The sequence below is a fragment of the Salvelinus namaycush genome, chromosome 15, assembly GCF_016432855.1.
Source record: "Salvelinus namaycush isolate Seneca chromosome 15, SaNama_1.0, whole genome shotgun sequence".
Taxonomy (NCBI): domain Eukaryota; kingdom Metazoa; phylum Chordata; class Actinopteri; order Salmoniformes; family Salmonidae; genus Salvelinus; species Salvelinus namaycush.
Window position 1 is genome coordinate 582192 of NC_052321.1, and position 15111 is coordinate 597302.

The window sequence follows — 15111 nt, forward strand, 5'->3', positions numbered from 1 at the left end:
TACTTGACCAGCCCAACACCAACCTAGACCCTATCTAACATTTAGTTACCTTACCAGCCCAACACCAACCTAGACCCAATCTAACGTTTAGTTTCTTTACCAGCCCAACACCAACCTAGACCCAATCTAACATTTAGTTACTTTACCAGCCCAACACCAACCTAGACCCAATCTAACATTTAGTTACTTTACCAGCCCAACACCAACCTAGACCCAATCTAACGTTTAGTTACTTTACCAGCCCAACACCAACCTAGACCCAATCTAACATTTAGTTACTTTACCAGCCCAACACCAACCTAGACCCAATCTAACATTTAGTTACTTGACCAGCCCAACACCAACCTAGACCCTATCTAACATTTAGTTACCTTACCAGCCCAACACCAACCTAGACCCAATCTAACGTTTAGTTTCTTTACCAGCCCAACACCAACCTAGACCCAATCTAACATTTAGTTACTTGACCAGCCCAACACCAACCTAGACCCAATCTAACATTTAGTTACTTTACCAGCCCAACACCAACCTAGACCCAATCTAACATTTAGTTACTTTACCAGCCCAACACCAACCTAGACCCAATCTAACATTTAGTTACTTTACCAGCCCAACACCAACCTAGACCCTATCTAACATTTAGTTACTTTACCAGCCCAACACCACCCTAGACCCAATCTAACGTTTAGTTACTTTATTGTGTCTGGATCTGGAAGTATGGTATGTCTACCAAAAGAAAGCATCACATTGTATATTAGCTTTGCAGTAGTTTAATTTGATGGCAAATGGCATATATTATACGTGTTCTTAGTTTCATGTATTCCAAACTAAACCCTGAAAAGACTGAAAATCAAGATCCGGTTGGACTAATTGGCTCATAGAAACCATCGTAGATGGACACCAACTGATTCTGGTGAGTATTTTGGCTGTTGTTATGCATTAGCTGTAGCTCTGTGCTCCACTATTAGTATTCATCTTGACGCCTCATCTGGATATGTGCTAAAATGAATTGCAAATCCATGCAGAAATCCATCAGCTGCTAAGAGGGGAGTTTAGAGGAGCCGTGTAGATAACCATCAGCTGCTAAGAAGGGGAGTTTAGAGGAGCCGTGTAGATAACCATCAGCTGCTAAGAAGGGGAGTTTAGAGGAGCCGTGTAGATAACCATCAGCTGCTAAGAAGGGGAGTTTAGAGGAGCTGTGCAGATAACCATCAGCTGCTAAGAGGGGAGTTTAGAGGAGCCGTGTAGATAACCATCAGCTGCTAAGAAGGGGAGTTTAGAGGAGCTGTGCAGATATCCATCAGCTGCTAAGAGGGGAGTTTAGAGGAGCCGTGCAGATAACCATCAGCTGCTAAGAAGGGGAGTTTAGAGGAGCCGTGCAGAGAACCATCAGCTGCTAAGAAGGGGAGTTTAGAGGAGCCGTGCAGATAACCATCAGCTGCTAAGAAGGGGAGTTTAGAGGAGCCGTGCAGATAACCAACAGCTGCTAAGAAGGGGAGTTTAGAGGAGCCGTGCAGATATCCATCAGCTGCTAAGAGGGGGAGTTTAGGAGTGTCAAGAAGAATGAAAACAAGGCATCCCAAGTCATCTTCTGAGAGAACAAAGGAGAGGAGACAAAGCACACACACACACACACAAAATCACAATCACACACACACACAATTACACACACACACATACACACAAAATGACACACACACACACAAAATGACACACACACACACACCCACTAAATAACAAACTAAATAACTCCTGCTAGGCTGTGTATTGATAAAGCACTAGTACATACATTGCATTAGTAGTACATTATTTATATTCATATACCGTGTTCAAAAACAGGGGGCAGAAATGTGGTGGGGATGGTTGGCTCTGTTTGATGATAGAATATTAAAATATTTCCCCTTCATGAGATGATGAGATGAAACGTGAAACGGTTTGAGGTTGGGAATGAATCGTGTTTTAGGAAGCGTTTACAGCACTTTATTCCAAAACAACTCTGCCAACATCCTGCTCATTGAGAATGAGGTGAACTCATTATGATGTCAGTAATGTCAACCCAAAAGCCGAAAACAAAAACATAATTAGACACCTTCAGATGGTTGGATATGGTAGGATAGAGGAATCCTCTCTGTTTCAGAGTCACAACTCCAGTTACCTTATGAGCAAAAGACATTGAAAATATGTATTTTTGGTTGAAAGGATATTGAAAATATGTATTTTCAATGCCTTGTGCTCACTGGGTAAGCAGTATCCATATAAAGAGGGTCCACGTGTCCCTCATGCCGAATACACCCAGCGGAAATGACACCCAACAGCGGTCTAGTGTTGCAAAGGGGCGTCAAGGGTTTATTGGTCGGTATTCCTGATATGCAGTAAGTGATCTCCCCTTTTATAATAGGCCTCTCTCAGAATAGGCTCTCCTCCTCATTTAGCTGGGGAAGTAGAGTATGTCTCAGTGACCCCCTTCACACACCTCTATGCAGCACCCCAGTGGGTATGCAGCACCACAATTACGTCAAGGTACGTCATAAAGACATCAAGTAAAGACGTCATATTTTGGTTGTTATGCGGTCAGTCAAAAAATATGTTAAAAAACATCTAGTATACCTCACCATGATGTCATAATGACAGTTTTGTCTGCTGGGTTGGTGGTTTCTGCACCGGCCCATTGTCTCTATGCTGGGTTGGTGGTTTCTACACCGGCCCATTGTCTCTATGCTGGGTTGGTGGTTTCTGCACCGGCTCATTGTCTCTATGCTGGGTTGGTGGTTTCTGCACCGGCCCATTGTCTCTATGCTGGGTTGGTGGTTTCTACACCGGCTCATTGTCTCTATGCTGGGTTGGTGGTTTCTGCACCGGCCCATTGTCTCTATGCTGGGTTGGTGGTTTCTGCACCGGCCCATTGTCTCTATGCTGGGTTGGTGGTTTCTGCACCGGCCCATTGTCTCTATGCTGGGTTGGTGGTTTCTACACCGGCCCATTGTCTCTATGCTGGGTTGGTGGTTTCTACACCGGCCCATTGTCTCTATGCTGGGTTGGTGGTTTCTACACCGGCCCATTGTCTCTATGCTGGGTTGGTGGTTTCTACACCGGCCCATTGTCTCTATGCTGGGTTGGTGGTTTCTACACCGGCTCATTGTCTCTATGCTGGGTTGGTGGTTTCTACACCGGCCCATTGTCTCTATGCTGGGTTGGTGGTTTCTACACCGGCCCATTGTCTCTATGCTGGGTTGGTGGTTTCTGCACCGGCTCATTGTCTCTATGCTGGGTTGGTGGTTTCTGCACCGGCCCATTGTCTCTATGCTGGGTTGGTGGTTTCTGCACCGGCTCATTGTCTCTATGCTGGGTTGGTGGTTTCTGCACCGGCCCATTGTCTCTATGCTGGGTTGGTGGTTTCTACACCGGCCCATTGTCTCTATGCTGGGTTGGTGGTTTCTGCACCGGCCCATTGTCTCTATGCTGGGTTGGTGGTTTCTACACCGGCCCATTGTCTCTATGCTGGGTTGGTGGTTTCTGCACCGGCCCATTGTCTCTATGCTGGGTTGGTGGTTTCTGCACCGGCCCATTGTCTCTATGCTGGGTTGGTGGTTTCTGCACCGGCCCATTGTCTCTATGCTGGGTTGGTGGTTTCTGCACCGGCCCATTGTCTCTATGCTGGGTTGGTGGTTTCTACACCGGCCCATTGTCTCTATGCTGGGTTGGGGGTTTCTACACCGGCCCATTGTCTCTATGCTGGGTTGGTGGTTTCTACACCGGCTCATTGTCTCTATGCTGGGTTGGTGGTTTCTACACCGGCCCATTGTCTCTATGCTGGGTTGGTGGTTTCTACACCGGCCCATTGTCTCTATGCTGGGTTGGTGGTTTCTACACCGGCCCATTGTCTCTATGCTGGGTTGGTGGTTTCTGCACCGGCTCATTGTCTCTATGCTGGGTTGGTGGTTTCTGCACCGGCTCATTGTCTCTATGCTGGGTTGGTGGTTTCTGCACCGGCCCATTGTCTCTATGCTGGGTTGGTGGTTTCTACACCGGCCCATTGTCTCTATGCTGGGTTGGTGGTTTCTGCACCGGCCCATTGTCTCTATGCTGGGTTGGTGGTTTCTGCACCGGCTCATTGTCTCTATGCTGGGTTGGTGGTTTCTACACCGGCCCATTGTCTCTATGCTGGGTTGGTGGTTTCTACACCGGCCCATTGTCTCTATGCTGGGTTGGTGGTTTCTTGTCTCTATGTAGTTAATTTGTTGATCCTGTTGTTGAATATCTCTTGACAAAGACTGGTGAAGTTAGACGTTGATCCAATGGAAATGAAGGATTGGATTGGCTGGGATTGGCTGGGTTCATGCATATGTTGTGTTGAATGCAAAATCTACTGTGTGAGCTGTACACAGATGTGGGAAAGAGAGGAGGGCAGGTCAGGTCTATTCTGGTCTACCGTCCTGCTGGGCCTGTTTTGTTGAGGTTTCCTGTGGAAATGCCTGTGGTTTGCATCAATCATGCTGTAGGAAAAAACACAGTGTGTCTCACTAGGCGGAGGAGTAGCACCTAATGTGATGCCAGGTGTGGTTCCCAGCATGCATAGCCTGGTCCTAGATCTGCTTGTGCTGGATAGCCAACTATGGTCATCATGCCAGTGACCACAAAGGAGTTGACAAGACAGTACAAACAGATCTGGGACCAGGCTACCCCGCATCCACTCAACTCCACACATTAACTCCCTGTACAGTACAAACAGATCTGGGACCAGGCTATGCCGCATCCACTCAACTCCACACATTAACTCCCTGTACAGTACAAACAGATCTGGGACCAGGCTACGCCGCATCCACTCAACTCCACACATTAACTCCCTGTACAGTACAAACAGATCTGGGACCAGGCTACGCCGCATCCACTCAACTCCACACATTAACTCCCTGTACAGTACAAACAGATCTGGGACCAGGCTATGCCGCATCCACTCAACTCCACACATTAACTCCCTGTACAGTACAAACAGATCTGGGACCAGGCTACGCCGCATCCACTCAACTCCACACATGAACTCCCTGTACAGTACAAACAGATCTGGGACCAGGCTATGCCGCATCCACTCAACTCCACACATGTAAAGACGGTCTCAGAAAGTCTCACTACTATTTATGTCTGGACATGTTCCGAACCAGGCATATGTTTGTAAAGTACTTCCTAATTAAGTAAGCTGAGAGACAACGAACCATGTCCAATGTAAACAAGCACGACGTGCTAATCCTATAAACACCATGCTAATATCTAGTACTAATCCTATAAACACCATGCTAATGTCTAGTACTAATGCTATAAACTCCATGCTAATATCTAGCGCTACTGCTATAAACACCATGCTATTGTCCAGTGCTAATGCTACAAACACCATGCTATTGTCTAGTGCTAATGCTATAAACACCATGCTAACGCTAAAATCTGAACGTAAACAAACAAGACATGCGTGTGTAGCTCAGGAGAATCTAGAGGAGAGAAGAGCTTGAGGACACACAATAGCAGCCAGTGGGAGAGCAGGGGGAGGCACATGCCTCGCTTGTGAGATGACACATGCCATTTGACCCAGCATGCAATTTATGGAATTAACTGGCTGTCTGTCCAGAGGTTAAAGTGCAGACTGTCAGCTTTAATTTGAGGGTATTTCAATCCATATTGGGTGAACCATTTAGAAAGGCATTTTTATTTTCCATTTTATGAGCCCAAAAGTATTGGGACAAATTCACTTATATGTGTATTAAAGTAGTAAAAAGTTAAGTATTTGCTCCCATATTCATAGTACACAATGACAACATAAAGCTTGTGACTCTACAAACTTGTTGGATGCATTTTCTGTTTGTTTTGGTTGTGTTTGGTTGTGATTATTCTGTGCTCAATAGAAATGAATGGTAAATAATGTATTGTGTCACTTTTATGGTAAATAAGAATAGAATATGCTTCTAAACACTTCTACAATAATGTAACAACAGCAAAAATCATCCAACAAATGTGTAGTCACAAGCTTAATGTAGGTGTTGTGTTCTATGAATATGGATACTAATCTTTTTACTACTTTAATACACATACTGTATAAGGGAATTTGTCCCAATACTTTTGACCCCCTAAAATCGGGAGACTATGTACAAAAAAAATGTTGTCATTTCTAAATGGTTCACCCGATATGGATGAAAATACTTTAACTTTAACCTTGTCATTGTTTGATTTAAAATCCAAACTTTTGGAGTATAGAGCCAAAATAAGAAAAAATGCTTCACTGTCCCAATAATTACAGAGGCCACTGGTATTGTTAAACTGTATGTAACCTCAGTCATATTTATCATGTTGAATGTACCTCTACTACTACAGGGGAGGGTGTGGCATGTAAAAAAAACTATTCCAACACCAAAGATAAACACTTAGGTTGGAGTCATTAAAACTCGTTTTTCAACCACTCCACACATTTCTTGTTAACAAACTATCATTTTTCGCAAGTCGATTAGGACATCTACTTTGTGCATGACACAAGTGATTTTTCCAACAATTGTTTACAGACAGATTATTTCACTTATAATTCAATGAATCACAATTCCAGTGAGTCAGAAGTTTACATACACTAAGTTGACCGTGCCTTTAAACAGCTTGGAAAATTCCCGAAAATTCTCTCATGGCTTTAAAAGCTTCTGATAGGCTAATTGACATCATTTGAGTCAATTGGAGGTGTACCTGTGGATGTATTTCAACATTTTTACATTTTACATTTTAGTCATTTAGCAGACGCTCTTATCCAGAGCGACTTACAGTAGAGTGCATACATTTTATTACATTTTACATACTGAGACAAGGATATCCCTACCGGCCAAACCCTCCCTAACCCGGACGACGCTATGCCAATTGTGCGTCGCCCCATTTCAAGGCCTACCTTCAAACTCAGTGCCTCTTTGCTTGACATCATGGGAAAATCAAAAGAAATCAGCCAAGACCTCCACAAGTCTGGTTCATCCTTGGGAGCAATTTCCAAACACCTGAAGGTACCACGTTCATCTGTACAAACAATAGTACGCAAGTATAAACACCATGGGACCACGCAGCTGTCATACCGCTCAGGAAGGAGACGTGTTCTGTCTCCTAGAGATGAACATACTTAGGTGCGAAAAGTGCAAATCAATCCCAGTACAACAGCAAAGGACCTTGTGAAGATGCTGGAGGAAACGGGTACAAAAGTATCTATATCCACAGTAAAACAAGTCCTATATCGACATAACCTGAAAGGCCGCTCAGCAAGGAACACGCCACTGCTCCAAAACTGCCATAAAAAAAGACAGACTACGGTTTGCAACTGCACATGGGGACAAAGATTGTACTTTTTGGAGAAATGTCCTCTGGTCTGGTGAAACAAAAATAGAACTGTTTGGCCAAAATGACCATTGTTATGTTTGGAGGAAAAAGGGGGAGGCTTGCAAGCCGAAGAATACTATCCCAACCGTGAAGCACAGGGGTGACAGCATCATGTTGTGGGGGTGCTTTGCTGCAGGAGGGACTGGTGCACTTCACAAAATAGATAGCATCATGAGGCAGGAAAATTATGTGGATATATTGAAGCAGCATCTCAAGACATCAGCTTGGTTGCAAATGGGTCTTCAAAAATGGACAATGACCCCAAGCATACTTACAAGTTGTGGCAAAATGGCTTAACTTCTACTTCCACACAATCCCGGATCCGGGAGCACCCCCATCAGTAAAAAAGCTGACTAGCATAGCCTAGCATAGCGTCACAAGTAAATACTAGCATCTAAATATCATTAAATCACAAGTCCAAGACACCAGATGAAAGATACACATCTTGTGAATCCAGCCATCATTTCTGATTTTTAAAATGTTTTACAGGGAAGACACAATATGTAAATCTATTAGCTAACCACGTTAGCAAAAGACACCACTTTTTTTACTCCACCATTTTTTTCCTGCATAGATAGCTATCACAAATTCGACCAAATAAAGATATAAATGGCCACTAACCAAGAAACAACTTCATCAGATGACAGTCTGATAACATATTTATTGTATAGCATATGTTTTGTTAGAAAAATGTGCATATTTCAGGTATAAATCATAGTTTACCATTGCAGCCACCATCACAACTCTCACCAAAGCGACTAGAATAACTACAGAGAGCAACGTGAATTACCTAAATACTCATCATAAAACATTTTTGAAAAATACACAGCATACAGCAAATGAAAGACAAAGATCTTGTGAATCCAGCCAATATTTCAGATTTTTTAAGTGTTTTACAGCGAAAGCACAATATAGCATTATATTAGCTTACCACAATAGCAAACCACACAACAGCATTGATTCAAGCCAAAAATAGCGATAACGTATAAACCAGCAAAAGATATTAATTTTTTCACTGACCTGCTCAGAATTCTTCAGATGACAGTCCTATAACATCATATTACACAATACATATAGAGTTTGTTAGAAAATGTGCATATTTAGCGGCACAAATCGTGGTTATACAATGAGAAAAGTAGCCAAGCTGCCAACAAAATGTCGGGAGAAATCTTGGGAGAGGCACCTATTCTAATCGATAACTAATCATAAACTTGACTAAAAAATACAGGTTGGACAGCAAATGAAAGATACATTAGTTCTTAATGCAATCGCTGTGTTAGATTTTTAAAATTAACGTTACTACGACATACAGCGTGCGCTAAAGCGATACCGCACATGAATTCATGGCGGAATTATTGTTTAACGTTTTTCAACATAAATACGAATTAACAGCATAAAGACTTCTTACTATTTCTTGAGCTTCCATCAGAATCTTGGCCAAGGTGTCCTTTGTCCAGAACAATCGTCTTTTGGTTGAAAGATGTCCTCTTCTCCTGTAGAATTAGCCGCTAACGCTAGCCATGTACCGGAGAGGTGTCCAACTCGTGATAGCGCGTGACAAAGAAATTCCAGAAAATCGCAATAAACTGATATAAACTGCTATAAGTCGGTTTAAATTAACTACCTTATGAAGTTTTTAAGACAAAAATCAAATTAAATCAGAGCCGGAGATATAGAACTGCTAAAACGAAAGCTTTTCAGGACGCCATGGTGATGTCCCTCTTGCGTCAGGCCCCCCGTTGAAAAGGCCGGACCTTCCGTTCCAAGTGCTTTTATAGTGCCCCAGATGGTGCAATCCACTCCATTCAAATTCTCACCGCTTACTGACACCTAGGGGAAGGCGTATGCAGTGCATGTAGCCCCATAGCTTACATGGGAATTTATAAACTGACCCTAGAACAGAGACCTCGATTTCAGAAATCTCACTTCCTGACAGGAAGTGTGCTGCAGAATGAGTTCTGTTTCACTCAGAGAAATAATTCAAACGGTTTTAGAAACTAGAGAGTGTTTTCTATCCAATAGTAATAATAATATGCATATTGTACGAGCAAGAATTGAGTACGAGGCAGTTTAATTTGGGAACGAAATTATTACAAAGTGCCAACAGCACCCCCTATTGAGAAAAGGTTTAAGGACAACAAAGTCAAGGTATTGGAGTGGCCATCACAAAGCCCTGACCTCAAGCCTATAGAACATTTGTGGGCAGAACTGAAAGAGCGTGTGCGAGCAAGGAGGCCTACAAACCTGACTCAGTTACACCAGCTCTGTCAGCAGAAATGGGCCAAAATTCACCCCAACTTATTGTGGGAAGCTTGTGAAAGGCTATCTGAAACGTTTGACCCAATTTAAACAATTTACAGGCAATGCTACTAAATACTAATTGAGTGTATGTATACTTCTGACCCACTGGGAATGTGATGAAAGTAATAAAAGCTGAAATAAATAATTCTCTCTACTATTTTTCAGATTTTTCACATTCTTAAAATAAAGTGGTGATCCTAACTGACCTAAGACAGGGAATTTTTATTATGATTAAATGTCAGGAATTGTGAAAAACTGAGTTTAAATGTATTTGGCTCAGGTGTATTTAAACTTTCGACTTCAACTGTAGGTCCTTTCATACCTAGCTAGAAATATTCCCCTGTTTCTGTTCCCCACCACAGGCCCTGCTGTCCAACGCCAAAATGGGCCCTCCTCAGAAGACCCCGATGTGCAGAGGAGGTAAGAACCTCCGACCTTCAGCAAGACACCAAATCAATCTCAGTGTACAGTAGAACACACAGTAGAACTAAGACATCGATAAAGAACTGGTTTGTAAAAAAGCATCCAAAGCATCTCATTCCAGGGACTTCAAATCTGGTAAAACTTGCTAGAATTCATCATCGAACGTGTTTTCTTATTTCATTTGTACGAAAGTAGTTTGTTTGAGGGTATAAAACACATCCGGTCTACCACATAACCCCTACCACATAACCCCTACCACATCAGGCCTACCACATCAGGCCTACCACATCAGGCCTACCACATCAGGCCTACCACATCAGGCCTTCCACACATCCCCTACCACATCAGGCCTACCACATCAGGCCTACCACATCAGGCCTACCACATCAGGCCTTCCACATCAGGCCTTCCACACATCCCCTACCACATCAGGCCTTCCACATCAGGCCTTCCACACATCCCCTACCACATCAGGCCTACCACATCAGGCCTACCACATCAGGCCTACCACATCAGGTCTACCACATCAGGCCTTCCACACATCCCCTACCACATCAGGCCTACCACATCAGGCCTTCCACATCAGGCCTTCCACACATCCCCTACCACATCAGGCCTTCCACATCAGGCCTTCCACACATCCCCTACCACATCAGGCCTACCACATCAGGCCTACCACATCAGGCCTACCACATCAGGCCTTCCACACATCCCCTACCACATCAGGCCTACCACATCAGGCCTTCCACATCAGGCCTTCCACACATCCCCTACCACATCAGGCCTTCCACATCAGGCCTTCCACACATCCCCTACCACATCAGGCCTACCACATAAGGCCTACCACATCAGGCCTACCACTTCAGGCCTTCCACACATCCCCTACCACATCAGGCCTACCACATTCCCCTACCACATCAGGCCTACCACACATCAGGCCTACCACATCAGGCCTACCACATCAGGCCTACCACATCAGGCCTTCCACACATCCCCTACCACATCAGGCCTACCACATATCCTCTACCACATCAGGCCTACCACAACCCTACCACATCAGGCCTAACACACATCCCCTACCACATCAGGCTACCACATATCCCCTGCCACATCAGGCCTACCACATATACCCTACCACATCAGGCTTACCATATATCCCCTACCACATCAGGCCTACCACATATCCCCTACCACATCATGCCTACCACATAGCCTCTACCACATATCCACTACCACATCAGGCCTACCACATATACCCTACCACATCAGGCCTACCATATATCCCCTACCACATCAGGCCTACCACATATCCCCTACCACATCATGCCTACCACATAGGCCCTACCACATAGGCCCTACCTCTACCACATATCCCCTACCACATCATGCCTACCACAAAGGCCCTACCACATAGGCCCTACCTCTACCACATATCCCCTACCACATCATGCCTACCACATATCCCGTACCACATCAGGCCTACCACATATCCTCCACCACATATCCCCTACAACATAGCCTCTACCACATATACCCTACCACATCAGGTCTACCACATATCCTCCACCACATATCCCCTGCCACATATCCCCTACCACATATCCCCTACAACATAACCTCTACCACATATACCCTACCACATCAGGTCTACCACATATCCCCTACCACATATCCCCTACAACATATCCTCTACCACATATCCCCTACCACATCAGGTCTACCACATATCCTCCACCACATATCCCCAACAACATATCCTCTACCACATATCCTCCACCACATATCCTCCACCACATATCCTCCACCACATATCCTCTACCACATATACCCTACCACATCAGGCCTACCACATATCCCCTACAACATATCTCCTACCACATATCCTCCACCACATATCCCCTACCACATATACCCTACCACATATACCCTACCACATATCCTCTACCACATATCCCCTACAACATATCCTCCACCACATATCCCCTACCACATATCCCCTACAACATATCCCCTACCACATATCCCCTACAACATATCCCCTACCACATATCCCCTACAACATATCCCCTACCACATATCCTCCACCACATATCCCCCACCACATATCCTCCACCACATATCCCCTACAACATATCCCCTACCACATATCCCCTACAACATATCCCCTACCACATATCCTCTACAACATATCCCCTACAACATATCCCCTACAACATATCCCCTACCACATATCCTCCACCACATATCCTCCACCACATATCCCCTACCACATATCCTCCACCACATATCCTCCACCACATATCCTCCACCACATATCCCCTACAACATATCCCCTACAACATATCCTCCACCACATATCCTCCACCACATATCCCCTACAACATATCCCCTACCACATATCCTCTACCACATATCCCCTACCACATATACCCTACCACATATACCCTACCACATATCCTCTACCACATATCCCCTACAACATATCCTCCACCACATATCCCCTACCACATATCCCCTACAACATATCCCCTACCACATATCCTCCACCACATATCCCCTACCACATATACCCTACCACATATACCCTACCACATATCCTCTACCAGATATCCCCTACAACATATCCTCCACCACATATCCCCTACAACATATCCCCTACCACATATCCCCTACCACATATCCCCTACAACATATCCCCTACCACATATCCCCTACAACATATCCCCTACCACATATCCTCTACCACATATCCCCTACAACATATCCCCTACAACATATCCCCTACAACATATCCCCTACAACATATCCCCTACCACATATCCTCCACCACATATCCTCCACCACATATCCCCTACCACATATCCTCCACCACATATCCTCCACCACATATCCTCCACCACATATCCTCCACCACATATCCCCTACAACATATCCCCTACCACATATCCCCTACCACATATCCTCCACCACATATCCCCTACAACATAGCCTCTACCACATATACCCTACCACATATCCCCTACAACATATCCTCTACCACATATACCCTACCACATATCCCCTACAACATATCCTCTACCACATATCCTCCACCACATATCCCCAACAACATATCCTCTACCACATATCCTCCACCACATATCCTCCACCACATATCCTCCACCACATATCCTCCACCACATATCCTCCACCACATACCCCCTACCACATATCCTCCACAACATATCCTCCACCACATATCCCCTACAACATATCCCCTACAACATATCCTCTACCACATATCCTCCACCACATATCCCCTACAACATATCCCCTACCACATATCCTCCACCACATACCCCCTACCACATATCCTCCACAACATATCCTCCACCACATATCCCCTACAACATATCCCCTACAACATATCCCCTACCACATAGCCTCTACCACATATACCCTACAACATATCCCCTACCACATATCCTCTACAACATATCCCCTACCACATATCCCCTACAACATATCCCCTACAACATATCCCCTACAACATATCCCCTACAACATATCCCCTACAACATATCCCCTACAACATATCCCCTACAACATATCCTCTACAACATATCCCCTACAACATATCCCCTGCCACATATCCTCTACAACATATCCCCTACAACATATCCCCTACAACATATCCCCTACAACATATCCCCTACAACATATCCCCTACCACATATCCTCTACAACATATCCTCTACAACATATCCCCTACAACATATCCTCCACCACATATCCCCTACCACATATCCCCTACAACATATCCCCTACAACATATCCCCTACAACATATCCCCTACAACATATCCCCTACAACATATCCTCTACAACATATCCTCTACAACATATCCCCTACAACATATCCTCTACAACATATCCCCTACAACATATCCTCTACAACATATCCCCTACAACATATCCTCTACAACATATCCCCTACAACATATCCCCTACAACATATCCCCTACAACATATCCCCTACAACATATCCCCTACAACATATCCCCTACAACATATCCCCTACAACATATCCCCTACAACATATCCCCTACAACATATCCTCTACAACATATCCTCTACAACATATCCTCTACAACATATCCCTACAACATATCCTCTACAACATATCCCCTACAACATATCCTCTACAACATATCCCCTACAACATATCCCCTACAACATATCCCCTACAACATATCCCCTACAACATATCCTCTACAACATATACCCTACAACATATCCCCTACCACATATCCTCTACAACATATCCTCTACAACATATCCCCTACAACATATCCCCTACAACATATCCTCCACCACATATCCCCTACCACATATCCCCTACAACATATCCCCTACAACATATCCCCTACAACATATCCCCTACAACATATCCTCTACAACATATCCCCTACAACATATCCCCTGCCACATATCCTCTACAACATATCCCCTACAACATATCCCCTACAACATATCCCCTACAACATATCCCCTACAACATATCCTCTACAACATATCCCCTACAACATATCCTCTACAACATATCCCCTACAACATATCCCCTACAACATATCCTCTACAACATATCCCCTACAACATATCCCCTACCACATATCCTCTACAACATATCCTCTACAACATATCCCCTACCACATATCCTCCACCACATATCCCCTACCACATATCCCCTACAACATATCCCCTACAACATATCCCCTACAACATATCCCCTACAACATATCCCCTACCACATAGCCTCTACCACATATCCCCTACAACATATCCCCTATTACATATCCCCTACAACATATCCTCCACCACATATCCCCTACAACATATCCTCCACCACATATCCCCTACAACATATCCCCTACAACATATCCCCTACCACATATCCTCCACCACATATCCTCCACCACATATCCTCCACCACATATCCTCTACAACATATCCCCTACAACAT

General features: G+C 44.4%; 1 protein-coding gene across 1 annotated transcript in view; it reads left to right on the top strand.

Moving 5' to 3' along the window:
* LOC120059713 (ena/VASP-like protein) overlaps window positions 1–15111 on the top strand; it is a 34567-nt gene that overhangs the window by 6818 nt on the left and 12638 nt on the right. Inside the window, exon 3 of the mRNA XM_039008767.1 lies at window positions 10050–10107. Within this exon, the coding sequence (XP_038864695.1) occupies window positions 10050–10107 (58 nt within the window). The remainder of the gene's footprint in view (window positions 1–10049; window positions 10108–15111) is intronic.